Source organism: Polyodon spathula, chromosome 10 (assembly GCF_017654505.1).
Source record: "Polyodon spathula isolate WHYD16114869_AA chromosome 10, ASM1765450v1, whole genome shotgun sequence".
Lineage (NCBI taxonomy): Eukaryota > Metazoa > Chordata > Actinopteri > Acipenseriformes > Polyodontidae > Polyodon > Polyodon spathula.
This window is the reverse complement of record NC_054543.1, coordinates 37,126,061-37,152,767: the sequence shown is the minus strand read 5'-3', so window position 1 is coordinate 37,152,767 and position 26,707 is coordinate 37,126,061. Positions and strand designations below refer to the sequence as shown.

General features: G+C 36.7%; 1 protein-coding gene across 5 annotated transcripts in view; it reads left to right on the top strand.

The window, feature by feature from the left end:
* LOC121322236 (E3 ubiquitin-protein ligase ubr3-like) overlaps positions 1-25,751 on the top strand; it is a 67,686-nt gene extending 41,935 nt beyond the window's left edge. For all 5 annotated transcript variants that reach the window (XM_041261906.1, XM_041261909.1, XM_041261908.1 and 2 more), the window contains 9 exons: positions 9,635-9,740; positions 10,904-11,004; positions 16,639-16,763; positions 17,557-17,664; positions 17,891-18,016; positions 19,003-19,182; positions 20,647-20,856; positions 21,140-21,279; positions 23,714-25,751. In XM_041261906.1, the coding sequence (XP_041117840.1) occupies positions 9,635-9,740; positions 10,904-11,004; positions 16,639-16,763; positions 17,557-17,664; positions 17,891-18,016; positions 19,003-19,182; positions 20,647-20,856; positions 21,140-21,279; positions 23,714-23,831 (1,214 nt within the window). In that variant the 3' untranslated portion in view covers positions 23,832-25,751. The remainder of the gene's footprint in view (positions 1-9,634; positions 9,741-10,903; positions 11,005-16,638; positions 16,764-17,556; positions 17,665-17,890; positions 18,017-19,002; positions 19,183-20,646; positions 20,857-21,139; positions 21,280-23,713) is intronic.
* The last annotated feature ends 956 nt before the right edge of the window (positions 25,752-26,707 follow it).

Genomic DNA, 26,707 nt, shown 5'->3' with positions numbered 1-26,707 from the left:
ATTGTATTATAAAACAGTTCTGGAGCACATATGCAGTATATTTTATTCAGACTGTTTCCATAAAATGTAGTTCAATGTTCAACCAAGAAGTGGTGGTGGGATTCTTCAGTTGGTCTGTCACTACCTGGTTAATGAGGTGTCTTGTGTGATTAAACACACCTGTCCATATTACCCTTGTAACAATGGTAAAGTCTGTCGATTTGTTTTAGATTATTGATGAAAATGGAAAGTAGTGTCCCACGTGAGCTGTTACAGCAGCAAGCGTCGAGGGAGACGACGGGAACAAATAGGTCAAGTGCTGTTTTAGTAGATTGCGTTGCGAGGGCATCTGCTCCTGGGGAATGGAAATTAGGGGTGATTGATGTTCCTGTCTGTACAAGTGACTGGGCTAGTGTGACGAGAACACTAAAGAGCGGAAGTTTTGTTAATGTATAATAGGAAACTTTGGACTTTAATGTGTAAAAGAGAAACTTGCTAAGTTCATCTGTACATGACTAGAAATGTATATTTTAAGAATCGAAATGTTTCTATGTGAACCTGTTTCCCCTGCTCTTAGTGTGTGGTCAGGATCTAGAAGATGGTTATATGGTTAATTAAGCTGGACTGGATTTTTTTTCCCTCGACCCATGAGCACTGGTCGAGTGAAAATGGTTGAAGCAACTTGGTGTTACATCTTTTGTTTTATTTTATATATGTATATTTTTGTATGTTTTATTTTATTTTAAAAGCATTTGAGTAAAACATTGACATAACATGATCAGGAAAGAAAGCTTTGGTAAAGTGAAAAGGTGCAGTGTATCTCCTGTTTTTTTTCGGAAATATAAATTACAGCAGCTTTCAGCACAAGTGATATCCCTGTCATCCTTGATTAGGCTGATAGTGATTTCACACACGAGAATTGTAATTTTTTTGAGCAACATTAAGTGTGTAGCAGTCCTTATGGCCAGATTTACTCCAGTTGCAGTACATTTGTGTTTTCCATTCATAGAAGTAGAGAATCGTGTGACTGAATTGTTTCTAGTGTTTTTTTTTATTTTTTATATATATACAATGACCAACAATAAAGGCATAGGTCTGAGGTGGGCAGGTAACATATGTTAGTTTTATGGGTGGGCTGTTTAATGTTGACTATAGAATATAATATGTTATGTTAGTAGGTATAAATGTTTTGTTAGAGAGATCCTGATTAGCACTAATCATGCTATCTAATATTACCTTAAGTAAGGTTGTCCATGATGAGTTTTAATCAGGGTCTGTGAAACCAGCCGAGTATGAGTGTCATACTGAAAAGAAGTCTTTGGCAGAGAAGCAACCCCCTACAAAGACATTATACATTTGCTCCTGTTTTTACTGTTCATATGTTTAATACACTTGTCAACACCCAAAAATCATCTTGATTTGGAAATTCATTAAACTTTTGATTCTAAATCACCTAATATTAAAGGTTTTGTGTGAAACAATTTTGGACAATATTTGTACCAGTTAACTGATATGTACCAATTGATATAAATTGGGTTAAACTTTGGTTTTAAGACTTGAGTTATACTAGTATAATTTAGTTATACTGGTATACATTAGCATAGTTCATTGCTTTAAGGTTATATTTAGGGTTTCTGATTTTCAGCTTTTCAACGATAAAACACCCCTGATACAAAATTAAATCAGTGGATAGCCAATAAACACCAGAACACCCTGGAAATGGTTACTTAATTCACATTGACTTCACCCCTTTCCCAGTTAAAAACATATAATAAAAAAAAAAAATACCTACAAAAAAGGGCAATGTCTCTCCTTCATTGCTTTTATCTATCATTTAATTCGATCTGAATACTTTAGTTTAAACCCATCCCAACTACTGAGTGGCAGCACATTCCTACATTTCTATTGGAGACTCTGCTTGCAATATTTAAAACGAGATTACAGGAACGGAGACTTGTTCGTGGGATTTAAAGCTGTATTCCAGTTAAATAAGGAGGATGTGAAACAAAATTGCAAAATGATGAAATGTAAAAAAATGCCTAGGCATACAAAAACCCCAGTAGAATATGCCCGTGACCATAAGGATTTTGTTGAGGAAGACAGCAAAAGAAAGAAGGTACAAGTAGTGTCATGTTACTATACATATTGGAAAGTAACCGAAAACAATAATTTCATACAGTACGTAAAAAGGGAAAGCCCTGGGAAAAAAAAAAAAAAAAGATTTAGGAGTATCTTGAAAATTAGCTATAAATAAGCACCGAAAAATAAAATCAAGAAAAACAGAAGCTGTAGTTATATTACATGAGAAACCCAAGAATATTTCAGCATGAAGTTATGCTAAATCTTTCCATTGATGATTGTAGTTTAAGTCTATTTGCCATAAGATGGCAGTATTGTTCTAAATTTGAGAACAAGTATTTACTACCAGATGTTGCAGTACAAAATATCTTACTATAGTGTTTATTATATTGTAGTTTTATTGCTTGTAAACAGTATACATTGTGATATACATATTACATTATTTAACTTAGTAATATTAAAAATAAAAGCTTCCAAAGTAAATAATTATAGGCAGAAAACTGTAAATTATCATTGATCTTTTTGCACACAATTATTTCTACCGTCTCTTTTGCAGGTTTTTTTTTTTTATATAATATGAATTAGAAATCAATATAAAGCATTATACTACAAACACTTTTGAGATTTATGCATCCTTCAAGCAAAAGCCTGCTGTCCTGTTGTGTTGATTGCCAGAACTTGTATTGCCTTCATTGTATGTCTATTCAAGAAGCAGGTGACAGCAATCAGTAACCGTGAAAGCTGGGTCTCCAATCATTATAGAAGCCCTGTGAGATGATTATAGACCTGAGGCTGTTGGCAGTCAGCAGACTTGTCCATTTGATTTTGAGTCCAAAAATATCTTACAAATACAACGTGATAAATGACATGCTCTCCTGTTATAACACACAAAGCTACACATTTAAATTGAATGTATTTATTTATTCATCTTTTGAAATCCTTCCTTGTCAAAAAAAAAAAAAAATTATAATAATGCTGGACCCTATTTATAAGCCTTTATCGGAAGAATATCTATTTTTTGTCACCTTGCGCCCTGCTTCTGCCGGGTTAGGCTCTGGCTCACCGCGACCCTCTAAAAGGGTTAAGCAGTTAAAGATAATGGATGGATGAATGGATTTATGGTAGTCTCTACTAGCTTTTTGATTTAGCAATGTCACGGGAGGAATAGTATGTAAAGTTCTTAACAGATATTTGAACTAGGGGTTTAAAGAGGAGACCATCTTTTATTAAAATATTTTGAAGATTTTTTTAGAAAATATGTTAATTTTGAGAGTGAGAATGGATATATAATAGATATATATATTATATATATATACAGATATATAGAGAATCGTATAGATAATATACCTTCATTGACATTTTGATTTATGGAATTTGTTTTAAAAAAACTAAAACAAAAATAACATTGAGAGTGTTCCAAATCGGATAGAATTCTCGGAATATTTGGAAAATTAATTTTAATACCCAATTTAAAAACGGACTGTCCTAATGGATGTTACAAAATATACTGAAATTAAGGTAATTGCTAAAAAAAAGTAGGTTAATGGAGCTTGCATTTCTTTTTTTTATGAAGAGCACATGAACATGATTTCAGATGAATAACTAATCTGTTATTTTTAATTTACAATGGTACATTTTGAAATGTGTGTGTGTGTGTACATACCATCTTTTTTTCAACCCTGATAAGGTCACCAATGTAGATGCCGTTTCTTCAGGATAATGCCAATAACTGTGACACCATTTTTCTGTCATTTTTTGTATGGCTCAAAACCGATGAGCATGTTTGACCTTTTTTTTTACAGGAATGTGTGCAGTGATTTGTAAAGCTAGTGCTGCTGGGTAGAGTGGCAATGCTATTGTTATTAACACACATTTTGATAAATACATAGTTCAAATAATCCTTGTAATTTAACTTAGATGCTTTAGAGGAATCCTACTATTATCATGTGATTCTTTTGGGGGCAAATAATGTTTTTCTAGTTTTGACCTTTGTATTGTGTTCTGTTCTTACCAAGATTAAGAGGTTGATGTTGCATGCAGATTGATTAACTGTTTTGTGATCATCTGCCTGTGTGTATCACATATAAAGCCAAAGGCATTTTGATAAGGGAGTTTTTTTTTTTTTTTTTTTTTTTTTTACAGTCCCTTTTATTCAGCTTGCCATTTATTATCCCCTGCATGGGATGAAGATCCCTGGCAACTATTAGACACTTGCGTATTATATGTTATATTTGTAGCTATGTCTTCAGAACCACTCCACTCATCACTAGTGATGTAACTGTAATATGGTTTAAAAAAAGGTTATGGTGATTTCCTTCTGTTACTGGCACCTGATGACTGAGATGATTTGATGAATTTGACGAAGCTCTTTATGGTTGTTCATTGCAGGCTTTGTTCCAGATCTGTTGATTATCTAAAGAGTGGCTGCACTGAAGTACATTACTGTATCTTTTTTTTTTTATTGATCATTAAGTTAGAAATACTTTTTGAAGTGAATCTTGGCAACCTTTTTTTTTTTTTTTTTTTTTTTACTATTTTGCAACTCTTAGTGATTTTTTATGCTGTGGACACAGGTTATGTTTAAACATGTTTTCCTCTGACACCTGTAATGTATCTGTTTATATTCTTCATGCACATATACTGTATCTTTTTATTGTCAACCAGTACTAAAATACTTTCCATCACAGCAGGTTAGAGTGCATTTCACTTGTCTTGGTAAACAGATGGAGAATAGTGATTTGTGTTTTAGAAATCTAAATAACCGTGGTAAAATACCATATTGCTCCACCAATAAAGGAGTTGAATTACCCTCTTATAGCACCAACTTTCACCAGCAGAAGGTAGCTGCTTGTATTTGGAGATAAAGGCCTCTGTATATTTTAAACACATTGTTGACTGTATCAGATTCTGAGGATCATATTGCGGGCAGGTATGGGGTCAATTCCTGGTGTTTTGATACTGCAAACATTTTCTTTTCTTCTGGCATTGCTTACTGAAGGTGCGCAAGGGAAGCTGTTTGTCATTGGTCAGTTACCTAGCTGCTGAGCGAATTTTATTGCATCGCTTCAGTGTGAACTGTCGCATAGCAGGCAGTGTGCTTTTACGTGTTTTTATTTAATTTTTTTTGTCGTGGTCATAAGACCCATTCGCTTGTCTCGTCACGTCCGGCGTGTAGAGGCGTTTAGTCCTAAACGAAAGCTTAAAGGTTACAAAAGTCAAGGAGATTGGGACATAATGGGGAAATTATTTAAAAAGACATTATTCCAAAATCAAGATAACGTTTTATAATCCATAGGCTGTAGTTTAGCTATTACACAAACAGCAGAAATAATTTTATAAAGCCCTTCATTCAAAATATAGAGATTGAATGTGTCAGAAACTAAAATGAAAGCCAGACGCAGTTGCCCAAGCAACAAGTGTAAAGACTGCATTTTGTTTACAAATGTCCAGTCAGTTTGCTTTGCTGGGGTGGCTTTTAATTGGTACAGTAATAACATATTTTAGAAAAATGTAGGCACTGGTAAAAATAATTCAGATAACTGTCCACAATACATCGCAGATATAAAAAGAAGACCTGAGTAAATTTAGGATACTGTGTTTCAGACATGCCTGGTTAGGTTTACTTAGACCTGTCTAAACATTGAGTTGGTAAAACATGGCTGTCATAATGATGCCGATTTGCCAAGTTGTTGAAGCGTATAAATGATGGAATTATTATTTGTCGACAAACTAACATTGTCCAAGTTTCCCTATTTGCATTGCAAATGAATGTTTATTGCAGTGTGTACACTATTTACATTACAGATGTAATGTGCCGCCATCACTTTTTGAAAACAACAAAATTCTGAGATAAACCATGATTGTTTTTGTATAGTTTTATCCCAATAATATTTGAGCAATAATTACACGGCCCTTCAAGTATATGAGGAGGTTACAGTCTTCCAAGTGGATAAAATCCAAGTGGACGGGAAGTCCTGCTTTGGCTCTGAGTGGGACGTGAATAAGTGTGAGGCTCTGCAACGTTTGTTTGTACAAACTGCACAATGTTGTTTTATTGCAGGATAACAGGACATAATATAGTATGACAAGTGGAATCTCGCTGCCATCTTATGTACTGAATTTCCTTTTCTCCCTCAGGAGACGATAATGATTAACAGCTGGTTTGGCTTTTGGAAATTCATGACGAGGATATTAATTGTGTGTGCACCTAGGTGCTGTTCAGTGTGATTAACTCAATGAAAGAAAGCTTTCTAATATTTCTTCCTGAGTTTCACAGGTTTATTACTTGGAGGCAAAATCCATGCTGGCAAGGGTAGGTTCGTGTTGACAGTGTTTGATGTTGCTATTTATTCTGTCGAGCTTTCCATATTAAATTCACATATGCATACAAAGTTAATCCCTTTGCTGTTTGACTATTAAAGCCTCAGCAGGAGTTATTGTAGATTATGATCATTTTTTTTATTCAGGGAATCCGAGGAGCGAATCTGGGGAAAGTGCAATAAAATACCTTGAATTCAGTCATTTAGAGACAGAAAAGAAATTCACAAATAAAAAAGGTCCTTTATGTTGAATGACTAAGAATGATCGTTCTTTGGGACAGAAATGTTCATTATGGAACACAGTGTATGTATTTTATCATTCACTCTACAGTGTTGCAGCAACATATATATATATATATATAAATTAGAGACAGGTGCAGGGTATTTGAGAGGCAGCCAGACTGATCGGGGCTGCTGAGTGAAGAGCCCGACTGCGTGTGTGTCCAGTCGTATTGAAGAGAGTGCTGAGAGAAGCCCGTTTTGGTGTTTGTCAGGTAAACGGCTTAGCCGTCCTGTGGTTTAGTGAGGAACCAGTCTATGTTTAGTCAGAGCTCCAAGAGGGAGCTAGGCGTTTGTTTTGTTTTCATTTCTGTGTTTATTAAAAGTGCGTGTCAGCGCCGTAAAAAAAATCAATTTTTGTGTCCTGGGTCTATCTTAAAGGGGCAACGAACTCCGTGAGTGCGAGGATCGTTTTACATATGGTACCAGAAGTGTGTGTGGGCGGCCCTATGACCCAGTAAAAATGGAAAGCTTAAAGGAATTGATCGCTATGATCAAAAGAAACACTGCTGCTCAGATTGAGCAGAATAAGAGATGGAGATTGGAACTTGGATTGCCAGAGCCAGAGCCGACGGAGCTGGATCTGCTGCTCCAAAAATGGGAGCAGGCAAGACAAGCCCAGCCGCCGCTCCCAGAGCCCAGAGAAGGAGGAGCCGCCGCTCCCAGAGCCCAGAGAAGGGGAGCCGCCGCTCCCAGAGCCCAGAGAAGGGGAGCCGCCGCTCCCAGAGCCCAGAGAAGGGGAGCCGCCGCTCCCAGAGCCCAGAGAAGGAGGAGCCGCCGCTCCCAGAGCCCAGAGAAGAGGAGCCGCCGCTCCCAGAGCCCAGAGAAGGGGAGCCGCCGCTCCCAGAGCCCAGAGAAGGGGAGCCGCCGCTCCCAGAGCCCAGAGAAGGGGAGCCGCCGCTCCCAGAGCCCAGAGAAGGAGGAGCCGCCGCTCCCAGAGCCCAGAGAAGGGGAGCCGCCGCTCCCAGAGCCCAGAGAAGGGGAGCCGCCGCTCCCAGAGCCCAGAGAAGGGGAGCCGCCGCTCCCAGAGCCCAGAGAGGGGGGAGCCGCCGCTCCCAGAGCCCAGAGAAGGGGAGCCGCCGCTCCCAGAGCCCAGAGAAGGGGAGCCGCCGCTCCCAGAGCCCAGAGAAGGGGAGCCGCCGCTCCCAGAGCCCAGAGAGGGAGAAGCGATGAACAAAGAGGAGGAGGTGAGGTGCCCACCTCCATCACCCCAGCGAACCAGTCCGGCACTGCCAGTTGCGGTCCCTTGCCCCTTGCTCCTGGACACCCTGCCGGTCTTCCCAGACCTTCCTGCGCTGGACCTGGAGCCCAGGAGTCTGCAACATTGGCCACAGCTTTTCCCCTGGTTCCCTGCTCCGCTCTTCCCGAGCACCCAGACGTCGCTGGGCTGCTGCCAGACGTCGCTGTTGCTCCCCCTGTTCGCTGCTTCGCTCCCCCTGGGTGATCGGACATCGCTGCGCCGGTCCCCAGTGGAAGATCTCTGTCCACTGCTGCATCCTCCTGTTCCCCGGTCGTCACTTCGGTCGGCCCTGTCATCCCGGTGGGGTCCCTTGTCGCCGGTTCAGGGTCCCTTCCCGGAAGTGCCGGAAGGTTCGACCCACCCTCAAGTCCGCCCGTGGAAGAGGGCGGAAATGGACATTTCGGGACTTGAGGGTGGGTGGTTGTGTTTTAGGGGAGGGGGTGGCCTTGGTATGGCCGATCAGTGTTTCACACTTGAGGCGGAGGATGTGTAAGGTACCAGGGAGGGGGTTAAAATCCTTCCCTGCTAAAAACCTTGTGAGAATGCACATTTGGGTGTTATGGGGTTTAATTGTAATTGTTTTAATGATTTAGTTAATCCTCGGCACCTGGTCGTAATTATAAATTAGAGACAGGTGCAGGGTATTTGAGAGGCAGCCAGACTGATCGGGGCGGCTGAGTGAAGAGCCCGACTGCGTGTGTGTCCAGTCGTATGGAAGAGAGTGCTGAGAGAAGCCCGTTTTGGTGTTTGTCAGGTAAACGGCTTAGCCGTCCTGTGGTTTAGTGAGGAACCAGTCTATGTTTAGTCAGAGCTCCAAGAGGGAGCTAGGTGTTTGTTTTGTTTTTTCATTTCTGTGTTTATTAAAAAGTGCGCGTCAGCGCCGTAAAAAAAATCAATTTTTGTGTCCTGGGTCTATCTTAAAGGGGCAACGAACTCCGTGAGTGCGAGGATCGTTTACAATATATATATATATATATATATATATTATTTATTTATTTATTTATTTATTATAACACTTTGAAAACATGGACCTGTTGGCTCTACTACCTTTACCATCATCTCCATACATAGCTTTATAGCCCCCTGAGCACAGATATTATTTTGTAAAAAAATGTTTTGTTTTTTTTCCCTGATCTTTACTGACAGTGACAACAATGATCTCCTGTCTTTTTTAATATTTGTATTAAATGGTTTATTGATGATGATCATTTTTGTTTATCTATCGTTCTTGTTACAGGCACTCATGTCATCATGTGTTTTTAGAACAGTTACAAACCGCGGGGATAAAGCAGTTTAAAAGCTGTAGTGTCCCACAGTTGTTTCTGAAAGTTCTTTCAGCTGTAGGCAGTGTGGTCACCTCCTGAGTTAGAAGCAGAGCTAGCTCAACTCTTTATCCCAGACGGTTTAATATCAGCTAGCTGCCACTAGCGGTAAAATTTCATTGAGAATCAAAAAATATCTGTGAAACGTTACAGGAAAGGATTGTTGTTCACTGGTTTAAATAACAGGCGTGGAGTTAAATCTAATGCACCTGTCACTGTGTCTGCTGTAATACAATTCATTTGTTTTATTTGATGTCGAAGAGGTGTTGTACTGCTGAATATGCTGTTTAATTATGTTGGTCAGCTCTTCAACACAGATTTAATTCCATAGGTGATGCTTAGAAAAACAGTGTTTTGTATTATTTATAAAAACAGTTTACTGAATAATATCATATTTTTTTGTATTGCCATTTCAGATCAGTTGTTTCATGTGCTTGCAATGCACATGCGTCTTTACAGCATTGACTCTGCCTACAATCCGTGGACCCGGCTTACACAGTTGACTCAGAAAAGAGATTCATAGTGAGTGCTTCGTAAAAATGTACCTTCACTGAACAGTGCTTTCATCTTTTTACTTGTTTACCTCGTGTGGGAGCCAGCTGTTCGTTTGTTTAAAATTTTAAAGAAAAAATTGTATATAAAAATATTACCATTGCTAGCTTTATCATCTGGAACGTTACAGAACATGCTTTGAGTAGTAGAACACACCCCACCCCCTGATATTCTTCTTGCCATATGTGCAACTCATTTTGCTGGAAGCTATAATCAATAACTTTTGAGATGCAATACATTAACGATTCCTGAAGGGTCTGTGAGTAAATCACATGTTTTTACTGAACCAAGTGATTTCTGGGGCAATTCTTAAAGATTGTTAATTTGCACAATACATTTATGTCTATCTGGGGGTAAATACCAAAAAGTGCATCATTTCAATGTAGATTGAGTGCTGGCCGGTCCCTGTATTACCAGGTTTTGTGCCACTGCGTCATTCATGTTGTCAGCCATTTGAATATGGATAAACCTCACAGACCCTTTACTCCAGCTGATATCTTTTGATATTAAAAATACGGCTAATCACATTAGAAAAGGACACTTTAATCCAGTAAGAGAGAGGTTTGTTTGCATTGCATAGGGGGACTAATTAAATCACTTTTTCTAAATTAGTAATTATTGTATGGTAATTGCTCTTTTATATCCCTTAATCCCGAGAGACATACATTTCAAGGTGGAAAAAAGATTGAAAGCACTCTGCACAAAGGAATGCATTTGAAAGAAGATACTAATCAATGAAAGTTTAGTGATGACTTGCATTTCAGAATTTAGGTCACTAGGTTATATATAAAAACTACACTACTTTTTATGTCTAAATTTAAGACTACATAATGTATATACTATGCATACCTCTGTCCATGTTGAAAGGTACTTCCAGTGATGGTACTACATTGAATCTTATGTATTTTTTGGTTTAAATATAAGAAGTTATTTAGTGACTGTTGATTGATTTTGCCATAATAATGATCTGTTGCAATATGTTATCACATGTTTGGAGATAATGTTTATCACATGAGATTTATTGTCACACACACTGTAGTTTAAATACTAAATCCTTATGTAATGTATTATGCAATATGTATTTAAACCCTCTTTTTTGTTGCATGTTTTAAAGTCTTGTTTTTCTTTTGTAGTGTATGCAATGATGAACGACCAGAGGTCCCATTGCTTTTCAGAGATGTTCCATCTTTGTTGATTATATTTGTCTTAACAATGCCACAGCCCCTGCACAAAGGTATGTTGCTGTTTTGGTTTTATTTTAATTTTATTTTATTTTATTTTATTTATTTATTTATAAGTAAATTACATGTAGTGCTGGCTTGTCAACTTGACAGGATGAAACCGCAGGTTGAAGCATTTCCGATGCACAATGTCAATGACAGCACCTTATCTTTGCAAGTCAATGCTGAATTGAAATTCTCTTGTGTAGGTTTGACATTCTTATCAATGTCCCTTGTCTCCTCGTCTTGTTATCATTTAGTTAGTAGCGAAACGACACAAGGCTTAGAAAAACCGTCGTCTTTTATGGAAGAAATCATGTCCTTTTAAACGACCTTCATCCTTTAACTGCACAGGGGCGGCTTGTTCTTTCAAGCTCAACTGGATGCTCGAGGGGAAGGATAGTAATTTATGTTGAATTTTAGAAGTTCAAATTGCAGCAATCATGTGTGATAGGAGGTCGTATTCAAAGATGATAATTGCTATAATGCTCAATAGATGCATGCACAGTGACACAAGATTGCTGTGTGGAGAATAGGGATGCAAGAGGCATACAGAGGCCCTGAGGATTTTGGAGCCTTAGTCATCAGGGTGAAGTATTATTGAAAATAGCTGAGGAAAATTGAAAATACAGCCACAGGGGAGGACAAAACCTTGCTTCGTGACTGGCTGTAAAACTATTGGCTGTTCAAGACCTTTGTCTTTCTCCTTCTTGTTTGTGTCTGTTTCTACCCCCTCCCACTTATCTTGGGTGTTGGTGCTAGTTTTTTCGAATCCCCTCCCACATGTGCTCCCCATGTGGTTTTCTGTTTTAAAGGGAACTGATTTTTATTTTGTAAAGTGTTGCATTTTTATAGAGATAATCTGCTCTTGGTTACATTTGAGAGTGACTGAGATCAGTGAAAACTTACATATATATTACACACACACACTGTGTGTATGTACAGTATCAGTCAAAAGTTCAAGTACACTTGCTGGAAGCTAGGTTTTTTTCATAATTGACAATGTTTTATGTCTTATACGTTTCTGTAAATACTTGAAAATGAAAACACATATTACAATATACATAACAAAACATAAGGAGTATCAAAGCAATGTTCAAGAAAATTGAAAATTGTTTCTAAATCTTGGATTCCTCAAAATAGCCACCCTTTACCTTAATAACAGCCTCACAAATATGAGGCATTCTGTTAAAAAGTTTCAGCAGGAAAGCACCGAACATATCTTCCTAGCTCTTTTGCAGCAATTCCCAGAGATGTAGGGCACTTGTGGGTAACTTTGGTTTGACTCTTCTGTCCAGTTCGTCCCATAAAAGTTCTGTGGGATTGAGGTCTGGAGACAAGGGAAGGCCAGGTCATTAGATTGAGTTGTCCTTCACTTTCCTTCTTCGCCAGATAGTTCTTGCACAACTTTGAGATGTGTTTTGGGTTATTATCTTGCTGAAGAATGAAGGAGTGCCCAACTAGCCGTAATCCTGGTGGAGTGGCATGCCTCTGAAGTATGCTATGATAGCCATGCTGGTTGAGCTCGCCACGGACTTGGCAAAAATCACCAACTCTGTCACCAGGAAAGCAACCCCAGACCATGACACTGCCTCCTCCATGCTTGACAGTGGAAACCACACCTGCAGAACTCATGCGCTCACCCTCTCTGCGTCTTACAAATACTTGGCGGTTGAACCCAGATATTTAAAATTTTGACTGATCGGTCCATAAGACCGACTTTCACTCCTCAAATGTCCAGTTTCTGTGTTTTTTGGCCCAGGCAAGTCTCTTCCTCTTATTCTGCACTCTTTACAATGGTTTCTTTGCAGCAATTCTTCCAGTTAGGCAGCTTCACGCTATCTCCTCTGAACAGTTGATATTGAAACATCTGTACTTCTAGTAGCATTTAGCTGAGCTTGTATTTCAGGGGCAGTTAATCGCCGGTTTCGCAGACTTGTGACTCGAATTAACTTGTTCTCTGATTCTGCGGTCACCCGTGGCCTGCCTGACCTTATTAGGTCCTCATGAGTGCCAGTTTCTTCAAGTCGTTTGATGGTCTTGGCCACAGTAGTTACAGACACTTGCAAAGTTCTTGAAATTTGTCTTATAGATTGACCATCATTTCTTAAAGTAATTACAGACTGTCTTTTTTCTTTGCTTAATTGAGCGTATTTTGTTATTTTCTGCTCCCTTACATTCAGGAATGACAAACTTGTGCCTATGCTACCTATATTTATAGTAATCATGGGCCCTCACCTGTTTACAATAATTAATGACAAAAGGTTAATTAGGTAACATGCTAGTTAACTCGGAGAACATCTAACAAAGACACTTTTATACACACAGCAAGTGTACTCAAACTTTTGACTGGTTGTGTGTGTGTAAAGCATTTTGGTAATTCTGCCTTATATGCTTTTTAGAAAAATATAATTTCTTGATGACTGTTAGCGACATACTGTACTGCAGAAATTATACCTAGTAGTAGTTTAGTTTTACACTTTCTTCCTCTTAGGAAAAATCAGTGTATGAACAAAACAGGTGAACATTTATTGTGGGGGTGACTTTTTTTTTTTTTTTTTTAATGTAAATTCGATATTCCTGGATTAAGCAAGGTATATTTTATTTCATTAACTTTACGATATTTTTTCAATAACAAGTTTTTTTTTGTTTCTGCATAATCATCGAGAACCCACCCTCCACCCCCAAAACAAGCATATTATTTGTGTAATAATGTATTTACCAAAAGCACATAAAGTAGTTTAATAAATCAAAGTTTCCTTTCCTTAAAGATCAGGTGTCATAATATATCCTTCATAGTGTTGTACAGTCATTCTTTGTTTAATTATAAACCATTTGACCTTATGTTAAAGTTTTATGTTTTATTTTGCCATTCTCTCACTTTCCCACTTCGGAGAGGCCTGCCTCCTTGTTGGGTTACCTGAGCGAATCCTTCATGCATTTTAGATTTCCATCCCAGAAATAAAATTCCAGCCATCAATGTCAGCTTGAAATAACACTCTTTTCAAAAGACTTGCAGGAATCAAGATGTGCTCACTGCAATAGAAGTAACATGTCTTTCAAACACTGATACTTTGTCATTAGGTTAGCTTTTCTCTAAAATGACTAGTAACGGTATAGGTTCTTAGAATTGACCCTCAGGGGTCAATTCTTGGACCTCTTTTATTTATTATTTTTATTAATGAAGTACCTACTGCCTGCAGAAAAACTGCATATGTATGTGGATGACAATGGTTTATTACAGCTGTGCCAGTGTCCCTGATTTAACCAAGACACTAGAGAATTACTTTTCTGAACTTCAAGATTGGTTTGATTTAAAAAAAAATTGATTTTAAATGAAAATAAACAAGTTAATTATTGCTCATATGGCCTTTTTCCAATAAAAAATTTAAATAATAGTTATGTTTGTTATAAACATTTGTTGAAATAAAAGGGTAGGCAAAATAAATTCTAAAAGATAATGCCTAGGCTACACTTACACTAATCAGTGATGGTTAAAAAAAGTCAAAAAGTCATATTCGTGCATATGAGGAAATCTAGGATACTAACCTTAGCAAATCAAATAACACTTTGACTGCTTAATTCTGTAACGTACACATTTAGCTTCACATTATATCAACATAGAATACCAGACTTTTGTTCATTGCCCTTCAGAGTCAACATTGAGAACAACATTAGTGGTCTTATTAGCCTTTAGATGCACTTTGCCTCTTTTTCAATTCCACATTGATTAAGCCTGAATAAATGCAGTTACACTGTTCATTCTGTTCATTCCAAGATGGAAAATTGATCTCAGTCCATCACAAAGAAAGATTGCCTCAAATGGAATCTTTTATTACAAAAGAACTTCATGGTGGAGGTCAGGACATCCCTTGATTTTATTGAAGGTTGGAGGGTAGGATGGCTAAGTGGTTCTGAATGGCTCTCTACAGTAAGTGTTTTAATTGCATGACCTACACTAAAGACAAAAGGTGAGGGAAACTTTGTAAATAAGCCGACTTGATTGTCAGAACATGCTAAACTTCAGTATTCCAGAACACTCCATAGTCCATAATTAAATTGACTGAAGTCATTTTTCTTTTTTCAACACAATATGCCTTGGCGTGCTCAGCATTGTACATTCTATTAGGTTTAGTTTTGTGGACGTTAACACAATTATTACATGCTCCTTTGTTTTGTAGTGTTGCTCTTTATAAGAGTAACACTGCACTAACTAATTTAGTCCCTAGATGTAAGCTGTGTGATGGGGCAACAGCCCTTCCTGCATTGCCCACCTCAATGTGTCAGCAAGGTTTTTCTTTTTTTTTTTTTTTTTAATCATTTATTTATTTATTTATATATTTATTTATTTTGCAGAAAGCCTTGTGTAAGCCATTAGAAATAAACCATACAGAATCAGCTCTGTGTTGCTAGGCAACTAGAATATGAAATGGAGAATGAAGTTTAGGAGAAACTGTTGGTACCAGTGAAGTCTTAAATACTTGAAAAATATTTATTTTGGTTTTGTGAATATTAGTTTATCAGGGAATGGCCTATCTTGCCACAAATGAGTGAAATAATCAAAGCCATGTTTCTGAATTAAGATGCCTAAACCTTATTAAACTGTCAGTCTCCTCTATCAACACAAGGGTTGTCATTTGCAGTAAAGTGTAATTGACACTTTATTTTGGCCAAAGTAAAAGGTTAAAATATATGTACAGAAACCAAAAATCCATTAGAGTACCTTTTGTTTTCAGAAAATTAAATCTGATGGTTTGCAATCTTGAAATATCTGTCTCATAAAATGACAGTAGTGCATTGAAAAATTAGATTTTTAGCTCGGCATACTTTTTCCTCAGATTTTTCAAAAAACATTTACCATTAACTTTTCCCTGCCTGCTGCTTTCATGCTGTTGTGTAGAGCTGCCTGCTGGAAGCACAGCCTTTCTCCCAGCACACAACATCAGTCATCTCCAGCTTGGATTGTCCTCGCATTATCCTGTGTCTGTTTTATGCTGTCATGTAAGCTTGAGCGAACAGCACAGTTTTGTTATGCTGAGTTTTGTTATTTTTTCAGTACATTATTTGGTTTTATAATTGGGATTAGCAGAGGCCAAGAAAATAATTTTTTCTAAACTGCTGCTAGTTTTCTTGTTTTACATGCATGCTAAGAGACGTTGCAGTGTATTTTTATCTAAATCACAGCGGATCAAAAAAACATGTCGCCCTTTATCTCCATATTTATCATGTCATCGTTTTTCTCCAGGGGCAATTTATTGAACCAGTAAAAAAAAAAAAAAAACTTATACAAAGGTTTACTCTCATTTATGTATTTTTCTTTAATTTATTTTATTTATTTGTTTATTAATTTCCAAGTATACCTTGCTCAGAACAACCAAAGGCATTCCAGTTAATGTAGATGCAATGTTTTACCAGTAAATATCTGGCTGCTAACAAAGGGGGACCGTGGAGCAATAGTGTCACTCCCATGTTATCCACGTGCACACCCCTATGTAATGTAGGATTTATTCTGGTTATCAAAAGGCTGAATAAATATTGAATGAATTTGTAGTACATTTCTAATTATTATTTATGTATTTATTTAAGATCTTTACCTTGTTATTATGATATTGTGCTTGGTATTTATATGCATTTTTTTTTTTTTTTAGAACACTTCACCTGCATTGTGAAGGTATTATACACATTACAGTACATTCATGCCATTGCAACGCTTTCAGTTAAATTCAGTGCAGAAGAGAGATTGGCATGGAAGAATTCTGGAGCACTTAAAAAGGTAATGCTAATGTGTGGTTTTAGACTGAGCCAATCAGATCTGTGTTGTGCTCCAGCACTATAGGTCTGATGGCTTCGTTGTGGATCTGCAGTGTGAAAAGTGACGGCTTGGCAGGAACACGTTTCAGCCTCCATTTCCCGAGTTGCCAGGGGGTTGCAGCGGTGAACCAGGATTAATAACAACACAACTGGCAATTTCTAAATTGGGGAGAAAACTGGGTAAAAGTTATTGGCTACTAAAAAAAAAAAAAAAAAAAAAAAGCTTTAAGTCTTAACAAAGACTGTTTCTTTCTCTGTATTCCAGAAAAAGAATCAGTGACAGTACATTCTTGGGCTATACATCTATGACAGAAAACCCAGAGAGAGATAAGAGTGCTGCCAGTTTATATTCTCTTACCGTCTGCTTGATAAATGCTGGCTGCTATACCCCACATAAAATATTAGTAGAACCAGTTGGATTTTATCTGAACACTTATTCAGTAATGTTTCAGTTCTTATCTATAGTCAAATATTTTATTGTATAAAAGAGTTATTGCAGCCAATGCCTTTGCCTACATTATTAAATAATGCCATTTATTTGTCAAGACCTAAATATTCAGCAAACAGCTGAAATGAATCATTAAAAGCAGCTTTGATGATAAGAAATATGCTTTTATTATTTAGTTTAAGAAAAAAAAATGTTGCAACCATTTTGCAACCCCTTCTGTAAAAAGGACTTGTGGTTTTAAATGTATGTTAGGCTCTGATGATTTATTATGTCCAATATGGAGTTAATGTGTTTATATATTCCACAGCATACACCAGATGCAGAAAAGTCCTGGGAGGTATTACTGAGTCATGGGATAAGCGAACTGTCCAAAGGGAATCGTCTCTACGAAGTGGCCACTGAGGAAATGTCAATGGTAAGTCACCCATTATATCCCCATAGTTTTGTCATATATATATATATAGGTCATTATGATCTGCATTTCATAATATTGATACTCTTGCTCTAATGTTATATTTACAGTACGCACAGTATATTTACAGTATATTGTATTCATAAAATGGGTTGCATGTGCCTTGCACTAAGGATATAGTTTTTTTCTTTAGTTATTGATTGTTTGTGTTTGTTTTTTTTTTTTAAAGATTAGTTCCAGTGTATGGTCCCCTCAGTCCATAGAGTATGCTCTTCAGCAGTTCTGCTTACCGTTCCTCAGGATCAGCAGCCTTCTTCAGCACCATCTCTTTGGGGATGATTTACCTAGTTGCCTGGTACAGTATATTGCAAAACATGTTATGTACAAACAAGTGTGCAAGTTTTCATTCCAAAACTGACTATTAATCCAAATAGTTTTGGAGTTTCAAAATGAGCCTTGCCTTTCGAGTTGCATACACCCCAATTGCAGAAAGGTGTGGTTACCATATTGGGGTCATGTGACTTTTTTTTGTTTCCATATAGTAAAGACCAACCACTGAGGTATTGGCCTCATATTTCTTGCCTTATATCTTTATTCTACAGTTCCCAAGCTCAAATACAATTATGGGTGTCGCACAAAAAAAGTTGTATGTTTGTTTATGTTAGTAAAACAGCAAGAGAGACAGACAGTCAGAGGTACTTTTTGTTTCTTTGGTTCACTTAGAGCTGGGAAAAGTATTTATGAATTCATACAGTTGATGGTGCAAATGGAGACTGCTTTTAAGTTGTCTAACATCATTGACAACAAATCAAAAAAATAAATTGGTACATTTTTGTGTGTTCCTAGATCCATTTTTTTCCAGTTAAATCTTAATTGAAGTGTGTCCTATATCCATAATTACCTCAAATTCATGGGATCGGCTACTTTATTATGAACACACCTTGGTGCATGGTTGGTTTCTATTACACCTTATCTTTTGCTTCAGAGGTTTTCCCTGTTGTGACTGCGTACAGACAGCTCAGCAGTTTTTTTTTTTTTAAAGAGGGTTGCCACATTGGCAAAATATGTCGTCTTAGTTGGTGTCAGACACTGGGGTCACATGCAATGCATCTTGAATTCTACTTGCACTATAAGATATCATAATTCTTTAAATGTATGACTTACTTACACTAAACTCACAATACAGTACTTACTACAATATGATGGTCATGATACACTTTGTTGAACAAATTGTAAAATGATAAAATCCATGATAGACTATTTTGGTAAAAAGCTAAACTTAAATAAGACACCGCTAATGAAAGGTCCTTGAAATCCATGTAATCCTGTTTAATCTTTTAGAGTGAAGAGGAATTTCCTGTGCTGGCAAACTGTCTGGGGATACTGCCATCAGCTTTTCAGCCATCAAACCAGTTACACAGTGCCTCTTGCCTTGATTGGTCAGTCTCGGCATTTGAGATAATATCACAGTGGTGCTCTGAAGTAACAGAATTTGCAGACATCAATGCAGAGCATGCCGTGGTAAGAGTAATGAGAGAAAACAAAAAGGAGCATGTGTTTATTGGAACAAGAACTTTTATATAAAACCGTTTTAACATTATCTTTTATCGGCAACTAGAATGAAATTACTGTAAAATTACAGAAGAAATCTTCATTTAGTTAAGTTGCCTTCTGTGTAATTTGTATATTGGATAATTTTGACATACTGTAGGTTTGTATATCATTAATCTAAGCAGAGGTGGGTTTAAATATCCTGCTGTATATTAGCATTCCAAAAATCTTAACATAAAATTGCTCCTTGCTGTTTAATTTGTGTTTGTGCTAAAAATCTATAAACTATACTGAACTACTTGGCTGATTTTAGTCACTACTTAGCTTTTATAATTCAAGTTACCAACTTTGAAAAGAAAACCTACATCTGAATGTGTGTGTCTTACAAAGCTTGTATGTGTACAGCAAATACTAAATTACTTCTGCTATCATGACAGAATTATCTCCTATAAAAACAATTTAAAATCGTTGTTAGAAAATAGTGTCTGAGACCTAAAAAAAAAACAAGCTTTTGGGGATTGTGGATTTATTGCCATTTTAAGGCAGTCGAAAGCCAGTCAGTCACAGACGCCTTTGTCACCTGGTTTCAAAATCAATTGGTTGAAGGTTTAGAGAAGAGAGGCAGTGAATAAAATCAACACTAATTGAGGCATAGAGTGGATTAACATGGCTTTCACACAGATTGATGGGAAATGGGTGAAGAGAACAGTGGAAGTGACACTTGAGTAAATGAAAGATCTTAACAGCTTGAGCTGTGACAGATCCCAGTGAAAGGTGTAGAAAAACATTTGTTTGTATAAAGACATCTATCAGCATAGAATGCTCTAAAAACAAAGCCTGAACTTTGAGTGGAAAAAGTAGGATACAAAATGTACTTCTAATTTCTGTAAAAAAAGGATATGTTGGCTAGAAAAAGGTAAGAAATCTAAAAAGATGAATCTGTCAAAAGTTATTAGGATCCAGTTGTTAACTCTCACATTAAATTAGCTGCCACTTGTATTGATCTCTGGATCAGTGTGCCTAAATTACCCTTTCCTAGACAAGAGACTTTTTATTACCTGTCAGAGTACTGCTGTAATAATCACCCAAGGTAGACTGTGACAGGCTGGTATATTTATCTTCCGAGATCATCTTATTTGTAGTATGTATTTGACAACGAATAAAGGGCAAGTAGAGCAGGATTTCTTGATCACATGATTGTACTTTGGTAGAGATTTGGTGTGTTTTCAAAAATCTGTTCAATAAATTTTACCTTGTGAAATGTGGAAATTGTGACACTGGGTTGGGCATCAGTGATATAGTTACTGCAACTATCACGGGTGTTTTGGTAGATTATTTATTTATTTATTTATTTATTTATTTATTTATTATTTATTTACAGAATTGTCAGTTGAAATATAACCCTGCATGTGCTATGTATGTTCTTTCCTGTAGACTTTGGTTGTCCAGGATCCTCATTGGACTGCACCACGTCTCCTCCACTTACCTGAGAATTACAACACCATCTTCCAATATTATCACAGAAAGGCTTGTACCTTCTGCAATAAGGTGCCCAAGGATCCTGCACTCTGTCTAGTTTGTGGTACCTTTGTGTGCCTGAAGGGACCCTGTTGCAAACAACAGAATTACTGTGAATGTGTTCTGGTAAGTACTGTACTTTGTGAAACAATGTGCTGCATACAAAGTATTGTAGCATCAATGGCAATGCATTTTATTAGCAATTACCATTCAGGTACCAGAAGAAATTTGATGTGTTTATATCAAAATATCAATGAAAACATACTTTACACACATACTCACTCGTGACCTTTAGGTTTTAGCCAGCTTTCCTTAAATTTACAAGATACATTTTGAAAGGTGAAATATTATTTAATGCTATACTAATGTGTGTTTTAACTGCCATTTTTTTTAATGTTGTTTTTTTTAGCACTCCCAGAACTGTGGGGCAGGAACAGGAATATTTCTGCTGATCAATGCTTCGGTAATCATTATCATTCGAGGACATCGCTTTTGCATTTGGGGAGCTGTCTACCTTGATGCCCATGGAGAAGAGGACAGAGACCTCAGGTAAAAGCTGTACCTTTTACGATGATTTACCCGTTATCATTGCAAACAACATAATGCTGCTTACTTCATTGAATTTTCTTTACAGACATGTGACCATGGTGGACTCCTTTATAAAACTAGGATCCTTTAAAATAAATATAGTGTCACATAAACCTACAGTAAGGTGCAGTGTGAGAACTGGAAAGCAGACAGTTTCATTAAGTGCTATCTCAGTGCATGGTAAAAATTCTACACTTAGATTAATTTAAAATTCCTGTAAGTCCATCATTTTAGGTTGAATTGTTCTTTCAAGAGAATTCATGCAGATGTCCTGAGAAAGATCAGCTGTCTTTCTTTGACACATTATGCACCTGAAAACAATGTGTGCACACAAGCAAAGAAGAGAAGCAATTACTTGTTACTGGAATGTCTTCTGAATCACAGCAGGGGTTGAAGACCACCCAGCTAAAAAAAAAAAAAATAGGTCACCCTTTATTTTAAGAGCCACTTTTGTAGTTTATTAACTGTTAATAAACGTTGTTCATTTTGAGCTATGTAGTGGGCAGTGTTGTGTGATGCACTGCCATTACAGATTCGGTGAGAGGAGGTTGAAAGTTCTATAACCACGAATGCAGACGAGCCCGGCTGTTCTGCATTGTGGTTAAGACGCCCGCTAATAAAAACCTGATTTAATTTGCTAAACATTACTTTAGTAACAATTTGAACCAATTTCAAATATACAGTACCAGTCAAAAGTTTGAGTACACCTGCTTAAAACCAGTTTTTTCATGTTTATCTATGCTTTTAACTGTATAAACTTGTCTATAAACACTTAATATTTCATTATATGAGACGTGTACTTATATAAGGTGATAATCATAAGTGAATTCCATTAAAAAAAAAAAAAATTAATGAAAATGTAAATCTTGTTAATTTCAATGAAATGGCCACCCAAAGCAAGGAGATTTCAGTCTGAAGCACAAGTCAGTTAAAAGTGTGAAGTGTGTCTAACACGGTGTTAGAACACTGGCCTAAGTATAAGTGTCTTTGTTAGATGTTCTCTGAGTTAACTAGCCTGTTACCTAATTAACCTTTTGTCATTAATTATTGTTAACAGGTGAGGGTCCATGATTACTATAAATATAGGTAGCATAGGCACAAGTTTGTCATTCCTGAATGTAAGGGAGCAGAAAATGACAAAATACGCTCAGTTAAGCAAAGAAAAAAGTCAGTCTGTAATTACTTTAAGAAATGATGGTCAATCTTTAAGACAAATTTCAAGAACTTTGCAAGAGTCTGTAACTACTGTGGCCAAGACCATCAAACGACTTGAAGAAACTGGCACTCATGAGGACCTAATAAGGTCAGGCAGGCCACGGGTGACCGCAGAATCAGAGAACAAGTTAATTCGAGTCACAAGTCTGCGAAACCGGCGATTAACTGCCCCTGAAATACAAGCTCAGCTAAATGCTACTAGAAGTACAGATGTTTCAATATCAACTGTTCAGAGGAGATAGCGTGACGCTGCCTAACTGGAAGAATTGCTGCAAAGAAACCATTGTAAAGAGTGCAGAATTAGAGGAAGAGACTTGCCTGGGCCAAAAAACACAGAAACTGGACATTTGGGTAGTGGAAGTCGGTCTTATGGACCGATCAGTCAAAATTTTAAATATTTGGGCCCAACCACCGAGTATTTGTAAGACGCAGAGTGGTTCCTACTGTAAAGCACAGAGGAGGCAGTGTCATGGTCGGGGTTTGCTTTGCTGGTGACAGAGTTGGTGGTCTTTACCAAGTCCATGGCAAGCTCAACCAGCATGGCTATCATAGCATACTTCAGAGGCATGCCATTCTATCAGGATTACGGCTAGTTGGGCAGTACTTCATTCTTAAGCAAAATAATGATTTAGAGACAATTTTCAATCTTCTTGAAAATTGCTTTGATACTCCTTATGTTTTGTTTTGTATATTGTAACATGTGTTTTCATTTTCAAGTATCTACAGAAACGTATACGACGTAAAACATTGTCAATTATGAAAAAAACCTAGTTTCCAGCAAGTGTATTCAAACTTTTGACTGGTACTGTATGCGTGAATGAGAATTGAATTAAATTATATTTAACAAAAGTTTACATTTTACAATTTATATTAGAAATGACCAGAGTTATTTATTTTTTTGTATATACGTTGTAATTTGTAGTTGTAGTTTTTTTTTTTGTATAGTTTTAAAACCTTCAAAATTATGACATTTTAAGGAGGACTGGTGTCTATTTTGTAACTCCAGTAATGGTCGGACACTTACCCAGACAGTGTTAATCATTTTCCCAGTTTGATGCACATAAAATTACGTGCTGTAATGTACTGTATAAGATTGCTGTATTTAGGCAGCGATGTTTAAAATATAATTTAATTATGTATGTAACTGAGTGTGTTTTTAAAAATCATTTTATGTTTTTAGACGGGGCAAGCCGCTGTATTTATGTGAAGAAAGGTACAAGGTCTTGGAGCAGCAGTGGGTTTCTCACACGTTCGATCACATCAATAAGAGATGGGGTCCTCATTACAACGGATTGTAGTGCATCTTCTGTGGGAAGATGATTTATATTGAAAAATAAAATGTTTGTCTGAAATCCTTTTACATACCTAATATTGTGAACCATATACATAGCCATGAGGTGCTACTACCATAGCCATAGCACTTGAGAAGGAATCATCGTGTGTGCAATCATGCATATAAAGTGGGTTTGAATGTTTAATTTAAACCTTAATGTTACGAAGGGGTGTGGGAGTAACCAATTACATGTTTTAAGCACAACCTCCCCCCTTGGCCATGTGAATTTTTAAAGGACACCCAGTAATAAAGATGCTTGTTCTGTACGTGCCCAAGAAAATGGGAGATGTTTTTTTTTTTTTTTTTAATAAGGTAGACCCACATTTACAGTCTTAGATAAAAGTTGATACCAGCAGCTTTTTGTTATTTTGCAACCAGAACTAAATTTGCCCAGATGTGCTGATTTTTAAGATCTTGCTTAAAGGAGTGGAAAGGGTTTTGTAGCAAATACTCTGATCCGACACTCTACCCAGACACTGTTAGGTTACATTGAAAGCCAGAGTTTTGATTAGGCGTTAAATGTGTCAGAAGAAATGCTATTCACATGTTTCCTTCTATTAGGAATATATATCCCTTTTCTTGACTTTTTTTTAGCTTGCATTGAAGTGCTTTTTATTCTTAATCTACGTTTGTGAGCCCCAGCTGAAATGATATTGAAGGACAAGCTTGTGTGTGGAGTTTATGCTTTATATTGATGAGGTGGTTCAGTAGAAAATTGGGTGGATACCACATGTGCAGAACTATATAAAATCATAAAGGCTTAACATAAAGAACTAACTGTAATTCATCCTCAGGAAATGTCTTTTTGTTTGCTGTTAGTTAGTTTTAGCACGCTGCTGTTAATGTTGTACAATGCATTTTGTCTTTGTAAAGGATTTTTTTTCTCTTGCTAAGAAATGAATTACCACAACAATTTGGTTAATTATTAGTGATAGTAGCATATAGGTTTTACTGTATTTACCAATTTTTGTAAGACACCGAACATGGCAGGTCCTAATTACTGCGATGTGTGTTTCAGAGTTATTTAATTGGAAATGTGCAGACTGTCCTGTAAATGAAACTCTTATTCAGATATTTTCCTGTCATCTCTCAAGTTTCATCTGTATTGTATTTGTGCAGTGCAATCATTACTTTTTTCTGCATGAATTCCCAAACAGAAAAAAAAAATCCAAGAGATGGTTCTAGTGACTGATTAATGCATCTGTATCTTCCAGAGTACATACGGTATAGTAAGCAGGTGAGAATGGAGTGGCTATTAAATATCTGTGGATTTCGCCGTGCAATGGTGGTGTGATCGCCTTTAAATATGGGGATGATTTATGTTCTGATGCTTAGTTGGATTCCACCATTGTAACTGCTGAAGAGCCTGGAATAACAATTAAAGATCCAGAATATATATTTTCCTGTATTTACCTATCTAATGCTTACTAGATGTAGCGATGGATTCCATTGTTTTCTTTCTAGAATTCTGTTTTTAGATTCATGACCAGGTGGTTGGATATGCATTAATAGTTTGCTGGTTGCTGGTTATATTCCAGTGAACCCAAAAAAACACTTATCTGATGGCTGCTTATGGCCAAAGTAGAACGAGTCTTCATCCCACATCTTTATGGACACAAACCCACCTTTACTCTTGGCATTAATCTGCATGCCAACAGGAAGCAGTGCTTTCTGCACAGGTTTAAGGTTACTGCAGGGGAAGTGTATGTTACTGCTGAATAGATGGATTTCCAAGATACCATTCCAGCATCATTCTTAAACAATTAACTAATAATAAAAATATGATTTCAGAATTAAAAATCAATTCAAGCAAATCATGTAGCTGTAACAGCAATAGAACATGAAATGTTACTGAATTCTGTATCTACTTTTAACATTTCTGGTTTAGTAACGTTCAAAGTAATGCCAAGTTTATCTCTGAACCTCTAACATTATAACACATTTAAATTCGGTGTAAAATATATATATATATAATATATATATATATATATATATATATATATATATATATATATATATATATATATATATATTTATATATAGTTTATCCAAAATTAATCGCTTTTATTGGTGTACACATGAGAGATGAGGGAAAAAAATCTCCTTTTGTCATTTGTGTCTTCTTTTTGGGTGGGGAGGGGTAAAAAAAAAAAAAACTTGAATTTATGCATGCTGCTGTTCATCTATTTTTTTCCCCCTGAATTTTTGTAAGCCCCACTTTGTGTAATAACATTCACACAGAAAATCTAGAGTGATGTATGTATATTGTAATTGAAAGCAGAGTGTTTCTTTGTGTGTTAATCTGTATAAATGAACAATATAAATACAGTACATTACTGTAGGTGCTGAATCAGATTTTCTGATTTAAATATCAGAAAGTGTGACTTAGACACATTACAAATTGTAAGATATGTTAATAAAATATAGAGACGCAATATTTTTGTGTGCTGTTTTTCATTTTGCGAATCGGATCTTAACGATGTAACAACCAAGCATTTAAATCAGTTTTCTTACTTAGTGTTGTGTTTTTTTTTTTTTATTGATTTATTACTTTTAATTCTGTGTATGCAGATCATTTAATCACCCCGCAATTGATTTAAAGGTTTAAACTGCAGTTTCCTGGGGCGTTTTCATTTTTCATCATTACTGTCCTCGGCTCTGACACCATGGAAGTGAAGTGATGAATACCAGGAAGCATCCATTTAAACTATGTCTTTGATTGTGGGGAAAAAAAGTGAAGAACAACCTTAGACAGGAAGGTAACAATTTTCTAGAGTATACTTTATTTAACAAGCATGATCCAGCCATGATGCATCCTCTTCCGCCAAAACAAAACCTCTG